Source organism: Nannospalax galili, unplaced genomic scaffold, assembly GCF_000622305.1.
Source record: "Nannospalax galili isolate Female #2095 unplaced genomic scaffold, S.galili_v1.0 scaffold359, whole genome shotgun sequence".
Classification (NCBI taxonomy): domain Eukaryota; kingdom Metazoa; phylum Chordata; class Mammalia; order Rodentia; family Spalacidae; genus Nannospalax; species Nannospalax galili.
The window spans coordinates 5,345,550-5,367,428 of NW_008347042.1; the positions used below are offsets into that span (position 1 = coordinate 5,345,550).

Below are 21,879 nucleotides of genomic sequence, written 5' to 3' on the forward strand. Positions count from 1 at the left end.
TTCATAGCCCATTTACTGATTTGAATTGAGTTCTTATGCTTAGTTTGAATTCTTTGTATATTGTAGATATTAACCCTCTGTCAGATGTATTCTACTTGATACTTTTAAAATATCCTTTGGGGTTTAAAATCTTTGAGAATATGGCCTTTAACCAACCTTTTTTTTTAAAAATTGAATTTATTATTTGACAATATCATACGTGTATATAATGCATTCTAATTACTCTTATTATCCAACCTCTGTACTCTCTCCCACTCCTGCAACACCCCATTCCCACTTCCATGTCTTTTTGTTTTGTTGTCCACTGAATTTAACCAATGCTGTCTGCATGAGCATGGGTGTGAAACTGTCCATTGGAGCCCAGTGGCTTCACCAGTGGTTGTAAAACTGAACATGACTCCCCTTCCCTTAGCATACATCAATAGCCAGTAGTTCCCCAGAGATGCTGAGCCCCATGAGACTCTGTCCCCCATCCATGACTGACTGCTTATGGTCCAGTCTTCTGCAGGCTCAGTGCAGACAAATGTAGCTGCTATTAATTCATCATTACAATGGCCATGTTATGTCCAGAAGACAGCATTTCACGGCCCTCATATCTGGCTCTTAACATTCTGCCCCCCTCTTCTGTGTTGGTCCCTGAGCCTTGGAGAGGGCGATACAGATATGTTTAGGGCTGAGCACTCAACAGTCACAAACATTCAGTACGTTCAGCGGCCAGTGAGTCTCTGAATGTAGCATTTCTTACTCTTTCCCATTTAAAGTTAGTTGCTTATGTTTCTGAGAAATATGTAATGTGCTGGTAAAGTGTCTTATGTACATAAAAAGTTAACCACTGTAAAACTCATAGTTAAGATAAACCAGGAGTGATTGGAATTTTTTTCCATAATAAGCAAATGTATAGGTAAGTAGAATAACATTCTTTTCTAAGTTTATGTGCTGTTATTTAATATTTTGCTTATTGCCATGTAGGGATTTACCAATTGGAATAAGAGAGATTTTAACCAGTTTATCAAAGCTAATGAGAAGTGGGGTCGTGATGATATTGAAAATATAGCAAGAGAAGTAGAAGGGAAAACTCCAGAAGAAGTCATCGAATACTCAGGTAATACTTTTACTGTTGTTACATATATATAAATGTCTTAAGACTTTGTGTTGACTAAGACTGGGCATGGTAATGCTTGCCTTTAATGCAAGTACCTGGGAGGGAGAGGCAGGCAAATCTCTGCAATCGCCTGGTCTACATAGTGAGTTCCAGGCCAACTATAGGGAGACCCTGTCTCAAAAAAACAATATAAAAGTTTTTAGAAGTTTCCCATTTTCTTACATTTTCACCTTTTCTACATTTCATTCTATTTGTTTAATTTGTATTCTTAAAGCTGTGTTTTGGGAAAGATGCAATGAACTCCAGGACATAGAGAAGATTATGGCTCAGATCGAAAGGGGAGAAGCAAGAATTCAAAGAAGAATAAGTATCAAGAAAGCACTTGATACAAAGGTACTTTGGGTATTCATAAGTATAGTAGTTAATGTAATTCCAGTCTGTGAAAATGATGTAGTAATTATTTTAAAGGAAATGAAACTAGAATTTAAAATAAGAAATTTCTTCAAAGAATAAATGTTTCAAGTTTTATTAGCATAATTTGCCTGAGTATTAAATTGATACCTGGGTTTAAAATGCTAGGCTTTGCTCTTTTCAAAGTAGTGTCAAAAAGCTCGAGACTTTATTTCTCTTTGTACTAATAATAGCAATAATAAAAGACTATAAAGGTCCTATAGGAGAAAGTACAGGTAGGATTCTCTAGATAGAAAAATCCTGATTTGAAATAAAACATTTATGGTTAATTATAGTGAAGCAGATTTGAAATATGGAGTATATAGGATCTATATTTTATATAATATAAAATATGACTTTTATAGATTGGACGGTACAAAGCACCTTTTCATCAGCTAAGAATATCATATGGTACTAACAAAGGAAAAAACTACACTGAAGAAGAGGATCGTTTTCTTATTTGTATGCTTCATAAGCTTGGATTTGACAAGGAAAATGTTTATGATGAATTGCGACAGTGTATTCGCAATTCCCCTCAGTTCAGATTTGATTGGTTTCTTAAGTCCAGAACTGCAATGGTGAGTATCTCTGTTTTTTTTTTTTTATGTAATGCAGGAGAGTTTAGAATGAGTATACTTAATATTTTTTAGCTTGAATCTTTGAAGTAGATTTTTGTTTAGTTTCAGAGATTAGTTTCCACATCCACAGCTTGCAAACTTGATAGGTAATTTAAAAAGCTTAATGGCTCTAGCCTCTAATGTCATCACTGCTTTATACATTTGTACTAGGACTAGTTTCTGCTATTTTAATCAGGTTTTTAGTGGGAAGAAATATTACCATCGGTTTTAATTTTAAACATGATGAATTTTGGATTTGAAGGTTGACAGACTTCAAAAATGCTGTTCAGGCATCTGTACATCAGAAAGCTGGATCTGGGTTCTTTTAAAATGACTGAATGGCATAGAGCAATATTCTTTATATTGATTTAGAGATAGATTTTGTTTGTAGCTACAGCACAGGGGCTGTAGTGATGGCAGATGGATTTTTCCTTCAGTGTTGTCCACTGCTACATTAACCTTTGTGGAGACAAGATTGCTAGAGAGAGCAGGAAGACTCATCATAGACTTCCATGGATACTTTTCCAAAACTGGAAAAGGTAGTTTGTGGCACGTTACTACCATAAATTGAGATGATAATGAATTCTTAGGGGAAAGATGATGCTCATCCTTTTTAAGTTCTAATTTTATTCTAGAATTCTGTCCGTTATTAAACTTTCGAGTATAAATAGTTCAGGGTTCATAGACACAATTACTGCATGTCCTATAAGATGTTCATTTTCAGTGCTTTAATTCCTAAATGAAGAAAAGATTAGTGAAGACTATGTGCCAGTATGGCTTTTTTCCTTTCCTGGAGCTTGCACACACAAGTCAAGCACACTACCACCGAGCTATATATCCCCAGCCATACATTCATGTAGCTTTAAAGAGTAAAGTAAAAGCAGTCAGTACTTTCTTTTTTGTATCCTTATAGCATGGACTGTAAATAAAAATGAAGTTCCTTTTGCTTGTTTTTTGTTAGTCTTTTGGGTCTATATGAGTGATTTTTTAAAATTTTATTTCCTTGTTAAAACCTACCTTTATTTAGATACTGAAATTCTGACAATATTTAGATGGAAATAACAAGTTTACCATGTAAATTTATAATGCAGGAGCTCCAGAGAAGGTGTAATACCTTAATTACTTTGATTGAAAGAGAAAATATGGAGCTAGAAGAAAAGGAGAAGGCAGAGAAAAAGAAACGAGGACCAAAGCCTTCAGTAAGTATTCATTATTATGTAAAAATGTGTAGATGATGTAAATTACATAGTTTATGTGCGAGTGCATGTGTGTGTGTGGGGGGTGTGGCCAGAGGTTGACATCATGTTTCTTCCTCAATTGTTCTTCACCTTATTTTTTTTAAATAGATTTAGGATCTTTTTGAGTCTTGATCTCAATATGTTGGCTATAGCTATTCCTACCACCACCACTGTGTCTGTTGCTTGGGTTACCTGGCTTTCATGTGGGTTCTTGGGAATCTGAATTTATGTTCTCATGCTTTTGTGACAGTTTACCCATCGAGCCATTTCTCCAGTCCTCCTTTTTTGCCCCCCTTTTAAAGTATTTAAAGTATTTCAATTTGATAGGGAAAATCATGCTGTCTCGGGGGCTTGTGAAAGTATGTCTTCTGAATACCAAGAGTATTCATTTGTTTTTGAGAGTTCCTGAAATTTTAAGAGAATTTAAGGAATATTAGAAAAATTATGATTTTACAGCCTTTGCAGTTGTCTTCTAAGCTTTGATTTATTGTCTCAGTAATGTTTTGGCAATGCAAATGTGAGTATTTCAAGAGGTAAAAGGTGTCTTGTTATTTAGTAATAGTAAAGTTATTTGGAGATTTGTTATATATCCCTGGAGATTTGTACTTGCTGCATCATACATCAGATATTATTGCAGTGTTACAATGTGTCTGTGGATATATTTAATGTTCATATTAATTTTCTCATGAGAAGTAATCCTTGTGTTTGTTTATAGACACAGAAACGTAAAATGGATGGTGCACCTGATGGTCGAGGAAGAAAAAAGAAGCTGAAACTATGAATATTTGTTTTATAATCACTAAACTAGTAGTTCTTTAATTTACGGGTCTTCATAAGATGTACTGTACAATGCTCAATTGTTATGTCATTCAAAGACATCAGGTCCATCTGTTTACTGAGCTAGAAGCATAGTATGTAGTTTCACTTTTTTAAATGCAACAGCTGTGCTGAAATTTTTTTTATCATTAACACTTGAAGTAATAAAATAGGCTTCATTTATTAATAAATGTTTCATTTGGTTTATTTTTCTATTAGTTTCTTTTGTGAATATTGTGACTTTTTATCAGCTATGACTTTCACACTTGTATGGCTTAAAAACAAAGCAAACAAGTAAAAAAAAGTTGGAAATAACATTTGTCCCTTCAAGTCTCCACTTAGTTGTGTAATTACTTCACATTCTTTGCCTTTCCAGAAATTTTGGATATTTTTTTGTAGTACTATTGAGTCTCATCTGGAAAGATTATGTAAATTGCATTCTTCCTGCTTATTATAGAATGGGAGAATAGGCAGAACAAATTACAATGAATTTCTATGCATATTTCTGTTAAGCTTTCTCTTTCTATAGTTGGTTCTGAAGTGAACACGACCTATTCTGTTGGATGAATGGCCTTCTTTAGTTGTATAGCCAAAGACACTTAGTGTTTTCTGGTTCCTTAAGGTGTTGTATCATTTTGTAAAAGGAATATTATTTTTTTTAAGTACTTGGTAAATATTTTGAAAAATGACTTGCAGCAGCCACAACTTAGATAATGTCAAAAGTAAGGTGATTTTTTTTTTTTAATTTTGAAAGACCCAGCCAAAATGAGGTGTGAATTTGTCATACTGTACAATGCTAATAGAATGTACCCTCCCAGTTTATAGTATTTTTGAGTTTTTAGACTAAATGAAAATTTTATTTTATATATTTTAAAATAACTTCTAAGTCCTAGTAGCAAGAAGGAGTATAATTCCAGTTTTTATTTTCTATGGAATGGACTTGATAAACTGGAGACCCTGAAGCGCAGGAATACCCAAATTGTAGTGTCAGGATTTTAGATGTACCAGAGGCCTTTATGTGCTACACATAATTTGTATAAAGTTTTATATGTGCAAATGGGTACATAAGCCGTTCTCCATTTTTCTAAGGGAATGCAATAAATGTAGCATCGTGAATAAATATAACTTTTATAATCCTTAAAGTGGTCTTTTTCCATTTTTTAAAATTTTTTATTTTTTTCCTCATTTAACTTTAACTTCCCCCTTAAACCATGGTCTCTTTCTCCTGTATTTCTTCCTCTGAAACCTGTTTTGGTTGTTTTCATCTGTACACGTGCAGATGAAAATCCTAATGTCTGTACTGTTACTGCCTGATTTTCAGTAATGTAAGGATTGCTGCTGTGAATGTCATGCTATGGTGAATTGTAGACAATTAGAATTCATTCCATGGTCTCCAAAGTTGACTTCTAAAGAATGTTAGATTCCAAAATAAGTGATGTGATCTCATTTTGGAAGACATAATTGAAAACCATGTACGGTGAAAAAAAAAAAAACAAAAAACCCAAAACTGGCGGTCACAAAAGTGATGTTTTTGATGTTTTTAAGAGGAAGAGAAATTGGCAGGAGGTGCACAGAAATGCAGGCTGGGTTGAGTGTAATGCTGGCTTTTAAGAACTTGAATATTCAAATATAAAAGAAATACAAAGAGAAATTTAAATGGAGGGAAAAATGGAAGATACTATCCAAATTGAGCATTGCAGTTTAGCCAGTGCTGGAGATTAGTTTTCCAGGGACCAATTTGGATAGCATTGTTGTATGCTCATCTAGAAGGAAGTAAAACATGTTTTATTGCTCATTAAGGGAAGGAAAAGGGTAAAGCTAAGCTTGAACTATCTGCCTTAAAAGAAGGATTGATGGTGAAGATAGAATTGGAACCCATGCTCCAAACTGATGGAATGGTTCCTGAAGCAAACCTAGAAGAGCCAATGTTGACATAGTGACTGGGAGAACTGCAGCAACTCAGCTACAATATTGACTCATAAAGACCATATACATATATATATATATATGTATCTTATCTGCTGGGAAGATCGTACTCTGCTAACAAATCAAATGCAGTATTATTTTAAAATGTTAATTTGAAATGGCATAAAGATAATGGGATAATTTCAAATAACATCCTTTTAATTGAGAGTACTTCATAATAGCTTAAAATTTTATATATATATATGTTTTTCTTGCATTATGTAAGTGCACCTATGTGTGCATACAAACCCACAGAGGCCAGAAGAATGTCAGATCTGGAACTGGAGTCACAGATGGTTGCTAGCCACCATATGGGTGCTAAATGCTAGGAACAGTACATCTTCCTTCTGTAGTTAGGAGATGTTTAGGCTGCTACTCTCCCCTCTTAAAGTATTGAGTCCAAGGAACCACAGGATGATGGTGTCACTGATGATAATGGTGGTTTTATTTGTTTCTCCAAGCACTGCACCTCTAGGCACCTGGAGAAATAATTCAAACGTCTCTGGACCCTCAAAGGCTGTTCCAAGTCATCAAGAACTGTTACCTGGAAGATCTGCAGGTGCACTCCTGGGCTGAAGTGCAGATTTCGACTGACATTAACATAGTCTGTTCCAGCTAGGGGAGGAAGGAAAAGGCACTAGTGAGACTATGGGATTCATGGTATAAGTGCTTTTTTCTTCTAGAGAAAAAGATGCCTCATCAGCCCTGCAGCATTCTGTTCTCTGTACTCAGCACTATCAGAATCATGTATTGCAGGCTGGATCTCCACGAGGCGGCAAATTTCTGTATTCTAGCAAATACCATGTAGTCCTTTCCACCAGGCCAGGCACATCACCGCCCAGTCAGCTGCACAGAGATCCCGCTCATGGAAGGCATCTTCAATTGGAAATGAAAGAATTTGTCTTTAAAATTTTAATCATAAAGTAACTGTTAGGGATTTAATTTTGACTAGCCTTCAGGCTTCTGGTATATTCTTGCAACATCCTATTCAGTTTTACTCAGACATCAGGTTTCTACCACTTCTGGGATATTAGCCATTCTTGCAAGCTGGCACACCTGATCATACAGATTCTTAGCTACTTATTAAAAAAAAAATCATCAAATATGTTAGTAACAGTGACAGTGGAATAAAAGAACCCCCAAGTGACAAATAGAGAAACAATTTGAGAAACAGAACATTTATATTACCTCAAGGTGTCTTTTCAGTAGTTTTGAAGAATTACTATGGTGGAGGAACATGGCAGATACACCTGAGCAGATGGTCAGAGTTAGCACTGCCAGCAGTGATGACAGAATCAGTGAAAACAGCATCATCCCTGTGGAATTTCTGCGAAAGATGCATCATCTGAGTCTAGTAATGAGGAAACGGGTAAATCTAAGTAGGGACATTTAGTATACTAGATAACCTAGCTCCCCATCTTCAAAAACAAGTTCGTGAAGGTCAAGAAAGGAACAAGGGAGGAGTTCTAGGGAGATGGCTCAGTCAGTAAAGTGCTTGCCACAGTAGGGGGGAGGGTGGTGAGGTGGAAGGCTAGTGAGGAAGATACCTGTCCTGTTTTCTATTATGGTGATAAAATACCCCTACAACAGCAATTTAGGCAAGAAAAGGGATTATTTTAGCTCCTAATTCAAGGTTACAGTCCATCAGTGTGTGGAAATCAGCAGCAGCAGGAACTTGAAACAGTTCCACATCCAGGGTCAAGAACAAAGAGTGAACATACATGTACTTGTGCTCAGCTTGTTTGTGCTCAGCTTGCTTTCTCCACTTACACAGTTTGGGACCCAAACCCAAGGAATGGTGCCATTCACTTTCAGGCTGATCTTTATCAGACAAGACAATCCCTAAAGACACGGTCACAGGCCGACCTGATCACGACAACCCCTCATTTCCACTCTTCCCAAGTGATTCTAGATTTAGTGTTGACAAAACTGTCACAATACTGAAAGCCAGCCTCTGGCATCTACACACTTGTGCATGCACAGTTGTGTGAGAGATCAATTTACATGGTTGGAAATTAAAGCAGCCCTGATAGTTGAGATGATTCTCAATATAAGTTGAGATGATTCTGAACTGAATTCTTGTACTGTGATTTGGGGACAATTGGTAAAACTTAAATATAATCAGGATTAAGCTACAGAAATGATTTGTTCCTGATTTGATACGTGTATTTTTTAGGAGACTTTTTGTAAGAATTATAGTCTGAGTTTTTGGAGTGATGGTTTCAAACTTAGTGATTGAGGGAAAAAAAATGTGTGTTTCATGATATTTGTTGCTTTTCTGCAAATCCGAGATTGTTTTGAAACCTTTTCCTTGGGGCTGGAGAGATGGTTCAGCAATTAAGAGCACTGGCAGCTAACAACTGTCGTAACTCCAGCTCCAGGGGGATCTTCTGACCTCTGTGGGCATGGCATGATGCCGGTGCACTTACATGCATGCAGGCAACATGCTCATACACATAAATAACATTTTTATGAAGCTGTTTTTTTGCCAGGCATGGTGGCACATGACTTTGGTCTCAGCACTTGGGAGGTAGAGGCAGGCAGATCTCTGAGATCGAAAGCCAACTTGGTCTACATAGTAAGTTTCAGGCCAGCTGGGGCTACACAGAGCCCCTGTCTCAGTTTTTTTTTCTTAAGTTTTATTTGTGTGTGTGCAGAGGCCAGAGGCATCAGATTGTGTGTGTGTCTGTCTGTCTGTCTGCAGAGGCCGGAGACATCAGATTCCCTGGAGCTGGAGTTACATGTGGTTGTGAGCCACCCAATGTGTGTGTGTGCTGGGAATGGATCTTGGGGCCTCTGGAAGAGCAGTGCGTGCTCTTAATGATTGAACTGCCTCTCCAAGACCCCTCAATCTTTTGAAAGCCATAAAGTCATGGCATTAACAGAAAACAAATGAATATTATAGTGGAAATTACCAGGTGGGAGAATAAAGGGAAAGTGCTTTGAATCTTGTGCACTTTGGTTTGCATCCTGGATCATTGATTAATTAGTTAACCATATGTTCTCAGTTTCAACTGCAGAATGCAAATAGAGCTGTTACAAGTTGTGAAGATTCGAAGTAATATAGCAAATAGCACAGTTTGGCAAGTAGTAGACACCGAGTATAGAGAAATAGTAATGCTGAGTCTAACGAATTATATAGTTTAAATGCACGTACAAAATTAATAGTACTGAGAAGGTATTTGCTAGGCTCTATAGATACTTTTGTTTGAGCCGTTATCTCTGCATCTCTCCTGCTTAAACTCATGGATCACCACCCTAAGCATCCCCACTTCTAGTCCTTCCCTGCCTGAGTGCCAACAAAGTGGCATTACTTTTATGCAAAGTAGTTTACCAAAATGAACTTGAATTTATCTTCCAAATTGTGAGCAAGAGTTCACTGAACCAATTGGTCTATTGACTTTTTCATAGATACCTAAAGAGCAAGAGATGACCATCTCTGAACATTAGAGAAAGGAGGACCAGCAAGATGGTTCAGTGGATAAACGTGCTTGCTGTATAAGCCTGGTTACTGAGTTCAATCCCTGAAATCCATGTGAAGATAGAGGGAGAGAACGCCACAAATTTGTCCTCTCACCTCCACATGTGTACTGTGGTACCTACTCCCTTACACACGCAGATATTATTTGTGTGTGCGCGTGCACACACAAATTTTGAAAAAGGAAGAAATGGACAAAACTAGTAAGAGTCATTGTTAGTTTCACATACTATATCCAGACATATTCACTGAATCATTACAACAGAGATGATGCCTTTATAAACATTGCACTGAAGAAGTGTGAATTAAACTGAAAAAAAAATGGACGATAGAAAGCAGAGTAAAAATATCACCTGTTCAGGATATATTTTAGATCTTATAAATGCACAGGAAATTTTTACAGGAAGTTTTACTCTGACACACAAGACTCTCATAGTTTGACTTGAGTCCATATTTTCCTGGAATCCTCTGAAACCATGCCCCCCATTGTACTTTCCTGTTTCCCAGTTATACCTAGGAGTTCATGCTATGCCCAGCGTAGCATGGGTTATGAGCCTCCATCTTCACTGGTTATTTTCTCCTAGTGGACTGTGCCAGTTCAGTGAATACTTAGCCTTCTTTAAAACTTTGGTGAAACATTGTTCAGAACTGGGAATTAAGAGTTACAGCTCCATGGAGCTTTATTTCTCTCAAAAAATGGTCCATTCTGTAAACCATGCTTCCATAAAACTGTCCAGTTGTATGACTGTGGGCCCTGGTTACTGCAGACGGATGGAAAGGGTAGGTTGCATGCAGAGAAGGGTGCTGGGTGAGGTTCAGCCTCTTTGTGTGTCTCTCTACTTCCCTGTTATTGCTGCTGGATGTTTCTGAGCTTCCAAAGCTGGGGCAGGGGAAGGAAGAATAGGGAAGAAAGTTATTTTTATCTTTAACTCCGGTTCCAGGGGACTCCAGTGCCTCCTTCTGACCTCCACAGGCATTGCATGACATGGGTGCACTTAAACACATGCAGGCAATACACTTATAAAAATAACAAAACAATTTTAAAAGGCTGGATGAATTGCAGAGATCTTAGTCTATTTACAAAGTTTTTTGCTCATAGAAATGTAGTTGTCTAATTAGAAAAATACTTTTTAAAAACTATTATTTTTATGTGTATGCATGTATTGCTTGCATGTAGGTAAGTGCACCTATGTCATGCAATGCCTGTGGAGATCAGAAGAGGCTGTTGGATCCCGTGGGACTGGAGTTATGGACAGTTGTTAGTTACCATGTGGGTGCTAAGATTCGAACCCAGGTCTTCTGTAAGAACAACCAGTGTTCTTAACTGCTGAGCCATCTCTCCAGCCCCAGGAAAGACTTTTAATAGTCTTATAGTGACATTTCTCAGCATATAAATATCAAATTAGTACACTTTGGGTTGTATTGTTTGTTTGATTTTAAAAATTAATGTTTGAGCCAGGTGTGGTGGCACACGCTTTTAATCCCAGCACTTGGGAGGCAGAGGCAGGCAGATCTCTATGTGTTCAAGGTCAGCCTGGTCTACATAGTGAGTTTCAGGCCAGCTGGGGCTACAGTTCCGGAAACCCTGTCTCAAAAAGACCAAAAAAATTAATGTTTGACTTTCTGAATTGAGTTTTCATAAAACCTTGTTTAGTTATTTTTTGCTTGAGATTAGGGCAGAATTTCCAATAATTTCTGAAATGGTCCTAAACATACTTCTGCCATTTTGTGCTGTGTACTTATGATAAATGGTGTTCTCAGCATTGAAAACTACAAAATAAAAATACTGATCAAGTTTTTTGCTCATAGAAATGTAGTTGTCTAATTAGAAAAATACTTTTTAAAAACTATATATTATTTTTATGTGTATGCATGTATTGCTTGCATGTAGGTAAGTGCACCCATGTCATGCAATGCCTGTGGAGATCAGAAGAGGCTGTTGGATCCCGTCCAAAGATTTTAAACACCCAAGTTCATCTAATTAGTGTGCAAATTTCCTTTCATCTTCAGTAAATGGTAAGAGTGTATGTATATGAAAGTATTGTTTTAAAATAAACTTCCTGATGTCCTCTCCTCTGTCAATATTTCATTTGTCCTATTTTGTATAACATACCCAAGGACATATGAATTTTCCTTGGGTGAAAGAGGGCCTGGAGTCAGAGTTTAAGAGGCCCTGGCCCAGGTGACTTTGGTGGTCCCTTTTGGTGTTAGCCCAGATGCAGCTTGGAAGGACAAGGCTACACTGGGATGGCTTCCTTCATTCTTTGTTGAGGAGGATTGGAGGATTGTGATTAGGGTGGAAAGTAGAGGCAGATCAGACCTGAATCATGTCAGACCTACCTGGAGATTAAGCCAGCTGGGAAAAGTTTGATTTTCAAGGACTGTGGCACAGAAGCACCAGGGTAGAATGAAGAGATGCACTCCATCATCCGAGGAAGGGTGGAGTCCTATGCTTGTAACACAGGGTGGAAGATTTTGGTTCCTCTATGTGGGTTCCAGAGTGCATGTGAAGTGATGAGGCGACTTGGGAACTGCTCAAAAAACCTGTGGTTGTCCCTCATACTTTCCAGGTCATAATGATATTTTGGGATGAGCTAGAGAGCAGACTGCCCTGAGGCAGAAGTGCATGATTTTTTTTTTTTTTAAGCTCTTAAACCCAAGTCAGTTCACTGTTCTTACTGTGATAATAGCCAGATCTCAGTCCATATCCTTTAGGGTTCAGCATAAAGTCATGTTAAAGATAATGAACTGGCCATCTCTCCAGCCCCCACATCTTTAATTTTTAAAAATGTTATGTGTATGACTGTTTTGCCTGTAAGTATGTAAGTGCACCCATGCCATTTTATGCCAATGGAGGCCAGAAGAGGGAGTTGAATCTCCTGGAACTGGAGTTACAGATGGCTGTTAGCTACCATGTGGGTGCTGGGAACTGAAGCTGGATCTTCTGTAAGGGCAGCCAGCACTCTTAACCGCTAAGACATCTTTCCAGTCCCTAGAACACATTTTAAACAATGAATTTTTGGCCAATGAGGTGGCTTAACAGTTAAAGGCACTTGCCACCAAGCCTGATGACCTGAGTTTAAATCCTGGGATTCACATGGTACAAGAAAGGAACTGATTCCTGCAAGTTGTCCTCTGACCTCTACAAGTGTGTGGGTACACCCACACTCATCACCTCCACAAAATAAATAAATGTAAAAAGCAAAAAATATTTTTACTTAAAAAAATTTAGTTTTATTGGTTGGGGATGGAACCTGGGCCCTTGTACATGCTAAGCAATCACACTACACTGAACTACCTCCCAAGCCAGACACATTTTTCTGGAACAAGTGTCTTCATTTTCCCCCTTCTCCTGATGCAGAACATATGGAAAATATGGTCCAAAGCCAAATGAATAAATATAAATCTGCCATGTATACATTCAGAGAATGTTTCTTGGAAATTGACTGTGGTCTCTGTCCCTGGTGTTTCTGTGATGACATCATGGTGCAGAGCTGGGGTGTGCTAGCCTGCTCCTGCTCCTGCAGGCTTTCTTCATGTCACTCCATGGTAGTAGTTTTAAAAAATTAACTAATTTTTATTTTATGTGTAGGAATGTTTTGCCTGATATGTGTATTTGTACCATGTGTGTGTGTCTAGTGCCCATGGAGGCCAGAAGATGTCACTGGATGCCTGGAGTTGGAGTTATATACAGGTGGTTGCAAACAGCCATATGCATGCTGGGAATTAAACCCAGGTTTTCTGCAAAAGCAGCAAATGCCCTTAACCCCTGAGCCATCTCTCCAGCCCCTATGGTAGGTGCCTTATAGAGGTTTTTCCTTAGCTGGACTATTTGACATGAACATGTTGCATCTGTACCTAAGAACACACTTCCCATAATCTAGCTGAACAGAATATGTTGTTACAACCCAGATCTGACATGAAAAAACAAAAAAAACAAAACAAAAAAAACATCTGTTCTGGAGCAGCACATGCAGGTCTTCAGGTCTCTGGATGTAGCATTGCCATTTGACCTAAAAGATAATAAGCTTTTGCGACAAGGTGATGCATTTGATGCTCCTGAACAATGAAGTATTGGTGTTTACATGTGCCCAGACTGTGGTAAATTCCAGGCAAGATTCTAACTGTGAAAATTAATTACATGCTTTCTCCAATATTTCTCAAATAGATCTGTAGGAGGCATGCTTTTTTTTCATCTGAAATGACAACTAAACCTGCCTGAGCTGTATCACATATTGGAATCTGATAAATGCTTAAGGTTTAAAGAAATTGGGCATGACTGCTTCACATCCATATGCTAGAAGATTACACTTATTGGTGTGTAAGCTAATAATCCTTCCGGTTTTCTCAAGGCCAAAATAAAACAATGCCACTCAAAGGAACTGTCGGCAGCGTGAATGGCAAAATCTAGGAATATCTGTCTAAATAATACTTAAGTGGTGTGAAAAAAAGGAAAATGCACTGTTTAATGTGCCTACTGAAAGTTACACATATAGTAAAATTGTGAGCGTATGTGTGTAGTTGAAGGCTATAAGACAAAAAAAAATCACAGTGTCAAGCAAGGGAACTTCTTTTTGACTTCTTGATCAGGGTTGTCTAAGATACTCCCCCAAATAACACAGGCTATTGCCACAGCCATTCATTGCTTCCCAGAACTTGAAGGTAAGATCCTATTGCTGAAGACAGGACATACTTCAGACACAGAACTTGGAGAACTTGAGCTGCAACTGACCTAGAAGCCTCCTCCCTGAAGACTAGCTCTCATAGTATCAGAGAATACTCTCCAAGCTGCTAAAGGAGAAAAGCAATCAATGGTCCTACTTGGCTACAAAGCCTATGAACCACAATGACCAGCCCAGAAAAATATCTGCATTGGTGTAATAGTGACACTTTTATCTTGGGGGTAATCAACAGCTGTCTAATTGGACTTAAGGTCCACTCAATGGGCAGGAAACCATGCATGGTATTGTAAGCATCATCAACTATGCATCATTGGAGAGGTTATAGACCCTAGAGAAAAACCTACTTCTGTCATATCCCTAGACCAATGTAATTTCTTACTGCATTCTAAATATGTATCCTTACATTTACAGATGAGTGAGTGTGCCTCTCACCACTCATCAAAGAAGCTTTTTGGGGCGACAGATAGATACTCTTACAAAGTATCACAACTGATCAAACACAGAGATTAAGTGACTAGGAGGTGCACAGCCATAGGTGATACATCTATAATATAACCTCTGCAGCTAAGGCTCTGGGACCATCACAGAAGAGGGGGCAGAAAGAACGTAAGAGCCAGAGGGACAGATACCTGCTACTAGTTAATACATTCTGGACATGATAGGAAATTCACACCAATGAAATCTCCACAATATAGTAGTTTAATGAGATCTATATAATGACAAAACCAGCTGACAGGCCAAGGTGGGTGGGGGGAATTTCATGCGGTTCCACCTCAGGTTGAAGAGCTACATTGATGCTGAGGGATGTTCTCCAGGGAGTAGCTCCCTGATAGGTTATTTAATTCCTAAACACAGGTACCCATGAGCACCACTAAATGCTCAGTGCATTATATACATAGATATATTTATAAACATGTATGTATGTGTGTGTGTATATATGCATATGTAACAATAAAGGACAAGAAACTGAGAGGAGTGAGGGGCATTGGAAGAGTTTCTGGGGGACTGTGAAGGATGAAAATAATTCAAAGACAATACTCATGTTTGAAATTCTCAAAGAAAAAAGATTTAAAATATAAAAACCAGGGATACCTCTCATGTAGAGACTGAAGAGGAAGAGCCCCTGTGGAAGTCAGTCACAGAGAGCAACCAGGAGCCCCGCAAGGTCCTTAGGGAGAAAATTTCACCTCAGGGTTCACAGACCAGCACCTGGTCTGAAATGGTTGTTCAGACGATGGAGATTTAGGTATTTTTACTCATTTACTTAGCAGCCTCAGGCATGGGCCAAATGGAATGTGACCAAGAGGAGCTTTAGTCAAGCTGGGCTGCGTTAGCCTGGTGGCTTCTGTAGCACAGCCAGCTGTTTTGAATCATGCTTAGAAAATGATTTTAATTGAAATTCACCTGCATGGAATCCAGAACAGAGTAAGTAGCTTAAAAGAAAAGCAAAAGCACTTGTGTGCGCAACACACACACACGTGTTTTTATCAGGTGTCTATTTCTAGCCATGCTATGACAAAGTATCTTAGACCCAAGCTAGGCATGGTGGTATATGCCTTTAATCCTGGCACTTGGGAGGCAGGTAGATCTCTCTGTGAGTTCGAGGCCAGCCTAGTCTACATAGTAAGTTCTGTCTAGGCCAGCTGGGGCTACAGGGAGACCCTGTCTCAAAGAGATGCCCCCCTCCCCCCCAAAATAAAGAGAAATAAAAAGTACCTTAGATCCTTTGCTCTGCTCTTATTTGCACAAACCATCAAGAAGATTGAATTGACTTGAAATTGATGCTCAAATAACAATTTTCCTGCTTACAAAGTGGCTGCCCAAGGACCATTTTCTTTATGGTAAGACTATTCTACCTAGAAGATTCTGGCTTTTACTTCTCCCTGGTTTCATTCTCTATAATTAATAATGTGACATCCTTTTTAATATTTTATTTATTATTTTTATTTTACATGTGTGAGTGTATTGTCTGCATGTATTTGAGTGCATGCATGTTGTGCAAAGCCACAGAGGTCAGAAGAGGGTTTCAGATTCCCCTGGAACTGGAGTTAAGGACGGTTCGTAGCCATCATGTGGGTGCTGGGAATTGAACCCAGGTCCTCTGCAAGAGCAGTCAGTGCTCTTAACCACTGAGCCATCTCTCCAGCCTCCATAATGTGACACCTTTATACCTCAGTCTTCTCTGGGTCTATATTCTGCCTCTGGGCCACTGACAAAGTTGAGTTTCTGAACCTCTGACCCTGAAATTCAGTCCATGGATTGACTGTGAGATCAGCTAGGGAGTTGCTTGTGTGTGGCTAGAAGGCAACTGATTTGTCTTGGATGTTTGCTAAAGGGAGACTTGTACCACATAGCCTGGCAGAGAGGGGAAGTGAGAAGTATGCCATCTTACCTCTAACTTAAAAGTGTTTGGGTGTGGTATCTAATCAGTAGCTATCATTTTTCTCATTTTATTGTTTCCCTTTGTCTGTGGTCACATTATCTCAAGTTTGAAGTGGCAAATATGAAGTTTACATTCTAGAAATAATTATTGGACTTAATACATTTTTAAATTATTTATTTATTTATTTATTATTTATTTATTTATTTTTGGTCTTTTTGAGACAGGGTCTCCCTGTAGCCCCAGCTGTCCTGGAACTCACTATGTAGACCAGGCTGGCCTTGAACTCACAGAGATCTGCCTGCCTCTACCTCCTGAGTGCTGGGACTACAGGCGTGTGCCACCATGCCTGGCTTGGACTAAATACATTTTATAAGTTCAGAACAATGACATATTTCTGTCATAAGAAGTTCCAGGAAGAATTTGGCAGTGTGGCACATGCCTTTAATCTCAGCACTGGGGAGACAGAGGTAGGTGGATCCCTGTAAGATTGAGGCTAGCCAGGTCTACATATTGAGTTCCAGGTCAGTTGGGGCTACAGGGAGACCTTGTGTCAAAAAGACCAAATGAAAAAAAAAAAAGAAATTCCAAGAAGGAACAAGTTAAGGTAATGATTATTTTCAAATGCTATAATGATATCAAATACTTTAAAAACTGATTTTAAAAGTGATAATTTTCATATTTCAAATCATGAAGCTAATGTAATACTTTAGAGTTATGTTTTCCATTAATTAACACCTTAAAATATTTTATTTCTTTATTTTTAAATTGTGTGTATATGTATGGGGGTAGGTACACATGCATGCAGGTACTCACAGAGGCTGGAAGAAGGCATCTGATGCCCAGGGCTGGAGTTACAGGTAGCTGTAAGGCACCTGACTTGGGTTCTAGGACCCAAACCTAGGTCCTCTCTAAGTGCTCTTAATTGATATGCCATCTTCCCAGCTCCTTAACTAACATCTTAAGAGAGAAAAATGAACGGGTATCAGATCTCAGGGGTACTGTTCTCAAGAAGGTGATTAAATCATCTAGGAAGCTATGGAAAGAATGACTAGAAGCTGAAGCTTGTGATCTTGTCCCTCACTAAAAAATTTGTTTATCATCATTAGTAGGTCTGTGCGTGTGTACGTGTGTGCGTGCATGTGTGTGTGTGTGTGTGTGTGTGTGTGTGTGTGTTCGTGTTTCAGGAGTCTGTTCTTTCCTTCCACTGTTGCTTCTGGAAATCAGTCTCAGATCTTCAGGCCTGTGCAGGCAGCACTGTTACCTGCTGAGCCATCTTGCCAGTCCTTGTCTCAATTTTATTGCAGATAATATTTCAGTGTGACCTCAGGCCTACCTGACTAGGGATGGTACTGCACACGGTGGGCTAGACCCTCTCATATCAATTAGCAATTAAGAAAACATCCCAGCTGAGTGCGGTGGCACACACCTTTAATCTGTATGTATCTGATTATTACTAGTCATAGTCAGTTGCACTTGGATCATTGGTACCTATATATGGATATAAAGTCATCAGATAGATTTCAATGATAATGTTTATCACCTCTACTAATTAACATGACATAAATTTTTATTCTTCCTCTTCAAATATACCTAATTTTAAAATTTTGTTGTTTTTTTGGTGTGCATATCACACAGAACATCCTAAACTATTTATTCATCTACACACCCACTTCCCAGATGGAACCCTCCTATAGCCTCCCCAACTAGAGCCCTTATACTATAACTCTGTCATCCCTGCTACTGTCTGCTGTGTTGTCGCCTCCCCCCACAGCCGTTCCCCACTACTTGTCCATCCAGTGAATCTAGTCAGCCTACCTAGAGGTCTTTGTTTTAGGAGGGTCTGCTGTTCCTCATCTAGCATCAATCAGTTGCCAATATTCCTTTAGATAAGACTGTGTTACTGTCCTCCCCCAGAGCCAGCCAGAGGGGAACACAGAGTCTCTGCCGATATGGGGCGGGGGGAGCACGGAGTCATGACACAGACAATGGGAGTCTGGTGAAAGCAAGCAGAGGGCGAGCTACTGCAGACTCATTTATTCCGGGAAGTGTTTGGGGTTATAAGGGGTTGGCTATCCAGTCACGGTTTCCCATGCCGCCATATGATACCCAATGGCAGTCTGTCTCCAGGCAGATCATCTCTCAGCAGGTTGTCATTGCCACGCCTGACTGCGCTGGGCTGTCAGGTATGTGGAAGCCCTTTCCCCATTCCTTATGGCAGGTGGCCTGAGCTGGGTCTGGTTCTTTGTTATGCCATACAAGATTGGGTCTGCTGTTCATTTTCCCAGTTCTATGCTGGGTTACTATCTGGGAGTCCCTTGGGCCACCCTGGCCAACAACTCAAAAGAAGGTATCTCCTATCTGGCATTGTTTCTTGTTATGTAGCCTTTAGCTATACATATGGACTTCTTAAAAAAATTATATTGGCCCCTTTAATCTTTGGTTATACTTTCTTTTTGGGTGTTTAAAGCCATACAGTTTTCCCAGATAAACCAATTTATTTTTATCCTTAAGGCTGTTTGAGGATCTGTTTCTCAGAGGTCACATGGGCTTGGGAGGAGCCCCTGGCTCCTTTCTTTTACCAGTTCCGTCTATGTGAAGATAAGTCAAAGGTCCTGCTCGACCATGGCTGGCTTCACTTGGAAGCATGGAAGAAATGATTCCTCTTTGTTGACCCTCCGCTTTGCAGACTGGACACTGGTTCAAGTCCATCTGGTGGGGTCTCCATGGCCTCCTTGCTCAAAAGGAGAGGTGACTCACCCCAGTTACAGGACATTTTGAGAGATGCTCATAGTCCCCTGGAACTAGTCGATGTAGGAGGACAAGGAGCAAAAACTGTCCTTTGTGTCCCTCTGACCAAATGAGTACATGCCTCAAAGTATGTCTGTTAAACATCCAAGAAGGTTAGTTCCATCAATCTGGTACTTTTAATTACTGTGTGCCATGTAAATAGATCTTGGGCAACAACCAATAGTTCTCAGCCTTGCCTAGATACATATTTCTTGATCTGGTGTGTATAATTTGTCAGAAGGCTATTGGACTGATATAGTTCCTTCTGTTTTTTAAAACTAGCTAGGCATTATTTATCTCTTGCGTTGTCTAACCCTTCCACCATGGTTTCCCCGATTAAGGTGCCCCCCTTTTTCCATTTCTCCCTTAATCATACCCTTCTCCTATGGTCCTACCTCTCTTGAGCTCCTTTTTTCCCTTTATCCCATAGGTTCCTTGTATTCCCTTCCCTCCCCACTCCCTTAAACTAACCCAATTTGTATCCATATCTCCCTTATTAATGCCTGTTTCCTACTGTTCTTCTCTTTCAGGTTCTTTCTTTTCCTTTACCTCCCTGGTTCCTTTCCATTATTCTGGTTCCTGTAGTTATGTCTGGATACATAACTCACTTATCAGGATTTGGTTCTAGGATCCACATATTATTTTTATTTTATGTGTATGAGTGTATTACCTGCATGTATGTAAGTGCACCTGTGTCATGCAATGCCCACAGAGGTCAGAAGACAGCATCAGATTTCTCTGGAACTGGAGTTTCGGATGGTTGTTAGCCATTATGTGGGTGCTGGGAATCAAATCCAGGTCCTCTACAAGAGTGACCAGTACTCTTAACTGCTGAGACATCTCTCTAGCCCCCAAAACTTTAAAAAAACTGAAGAAAGAAATCAAAGAAGATACCTGAAAATAGAAAGATCTTTCATGCTTATGGATCAAGGAATTAATTTTGTGAAAATGGCATTCTGCTGAAGCAGCCTACAGATCCAATAAAATCCCTACCACAATTCCAGTTCCATTCTTTACAGAAGTATAAAAAAAATCTTAAAATTCACACAGAAGCACAAAAGACCCCAGATAGCCAAAGGAATCTTGAGCAAAAGAATACTATTGGGGGCATCATCATGCTGATTTCAGGTTACACTATAGAGCCATAGTAATGGAAACAGTATGATACTTGCATGAAACAGAATGTAGATCAATGCAACAGAATAGAGGTTCTAGATGTAAGTCCATACAGTTACAGTCACCAGATTTTTGACAAAGCTGTAAAAACATACGTTATAGAAAAAGCTTCTTCAACAAATGGTGCGGAGAAAAGTGGATATCTACATGTAGAAGACTAAAAGTAGACCCTTATCTCTTACCTTGCACAAAAATCAACTCCAAATGGATCAAGGACCCAAACACAGTGCTAGAGAGACAGCTCAGTGGTTAAGAGAACTGATAGCTCTTTCAGAAGATCCAAGTTCAATTCCCAAAGTCTACATTGTGGTTTACCTCTAACTCTAGTTCCAGAGTCTATGATGTCCTCTTCTGGTCTCCATGGACATTAGGTGCTCATACATACACATAAAAAAGGACCTCAACATAAGATACGAAGCTGTGAAACTGCTAGAGGAAAAATTAGGGGCTATACTTTAAGACATAGACAGAGGTAAGGACTTTCTAAATAGGACTCTGATTGCTCAGGAAATCAACAAAGGGGGAACTCATGAAATTAAAAAGCTTCTGCACAGGAAAGGAAAGTTTCCATTGAGTGGAAAGGCAGCCTGCGGAATGGAGAAAATCTTTGTCAGTTGTACATCCAACAGAAGATTAATTTCTAGAATATATGGAGAACTTAAGAAATTAAACATCAAGAAAACAATTAAATAAAAGAAAATAAGTTATGGAACAGAACAGAGTTCTCAAAAGAAGAAATATAAGTGACAAACATCTTTAAATGCCTTCAATATTTAAACATCTTCAATCATTAGGTAAATGCAAATTAAAACTACTTTGGAATTCCATCTCACCCCAGTCAGCGTTATAGGTGGATAAACATGGTCTATGTTACAACTGTGTTGTTGGCTATATATTACATGGATTTGTCAAAACTCAACAAGTCGTGCTAACAAATCTTAACACAAGCAAACAATTTCAATAAAATTTAAAGTGGAGGTTGGAAAGACGTCTCAGCAGTATAAAGCATGTACTGCTCTTGTTGAGGAGCCAAGTTTGGTTTTCAGCATCCACATCTGGCAGCTCGAAAGCCCCTATAACTCCAGTTCCAGGGGAACCCAACACCCTCTTCTGGTCTCCAAGAGCACTGCAGTCATGTGTACACATAGATACTCATAAATAGACATAATTAAAAATTTTATTGAA

At 39.0% G+C, this 21,879-nt stretch overlaps 2 protein-coding genes across 2 annotated transcripts in view; one reads left to right on the forward strand and one right to left on the reverse strand.

Moving 5' to 3' along the window:
• Positions 1-5,365, forward strand: part of Smarca5 (SWI/SNF related, matrix associated, actin dependent regulator of chromatin, subfamily a, member 5) — a 37,061-nt gene extending 31,696 nt beyond the window's left edge. Inside the window, exons 20-24 of the mRNA XM_008843447.3 lie at positions 970-1,102; positions 1,377-1,495; positions 1,918-2,130; positions 3,261-3,368; positions 4,123-5,365. Coding sequence (XP_008841669.1) covers positions 970-1,102; positions 1,377-1,495; positions 1,918-2,130; positions 3,261-3,368; positions 4,123-4,188 — 639 coding nt within the window. The 3' untranslated portion in view covers positions 4,189-5,365. The remainder of the gene's footprint in view (positions 1-969; positions 1,103-1,376; positions 1,496-1,917; positions 2,131-3,260; positions 3,369-4,122) is intronic.
• Positions 5,366-6,541: 1,176 nt separating this feature from the next.
• Positions 6,542-21,879, reverse strand: part of Frem3 (FRAS1 related extracellular matrix 3) — a 79,299-nt gene continuing 63,961 nt past the window's right edge. Inside the window, 2 exon segments of the mRNA XM_008843455.1 lie at positions 6,542-6,702; positions 6,705-6,803. Coding sequence (XP_008841677.1) covers positions 6,542-6,702; positions 6,705-6,803 — 260 coding nt within the window.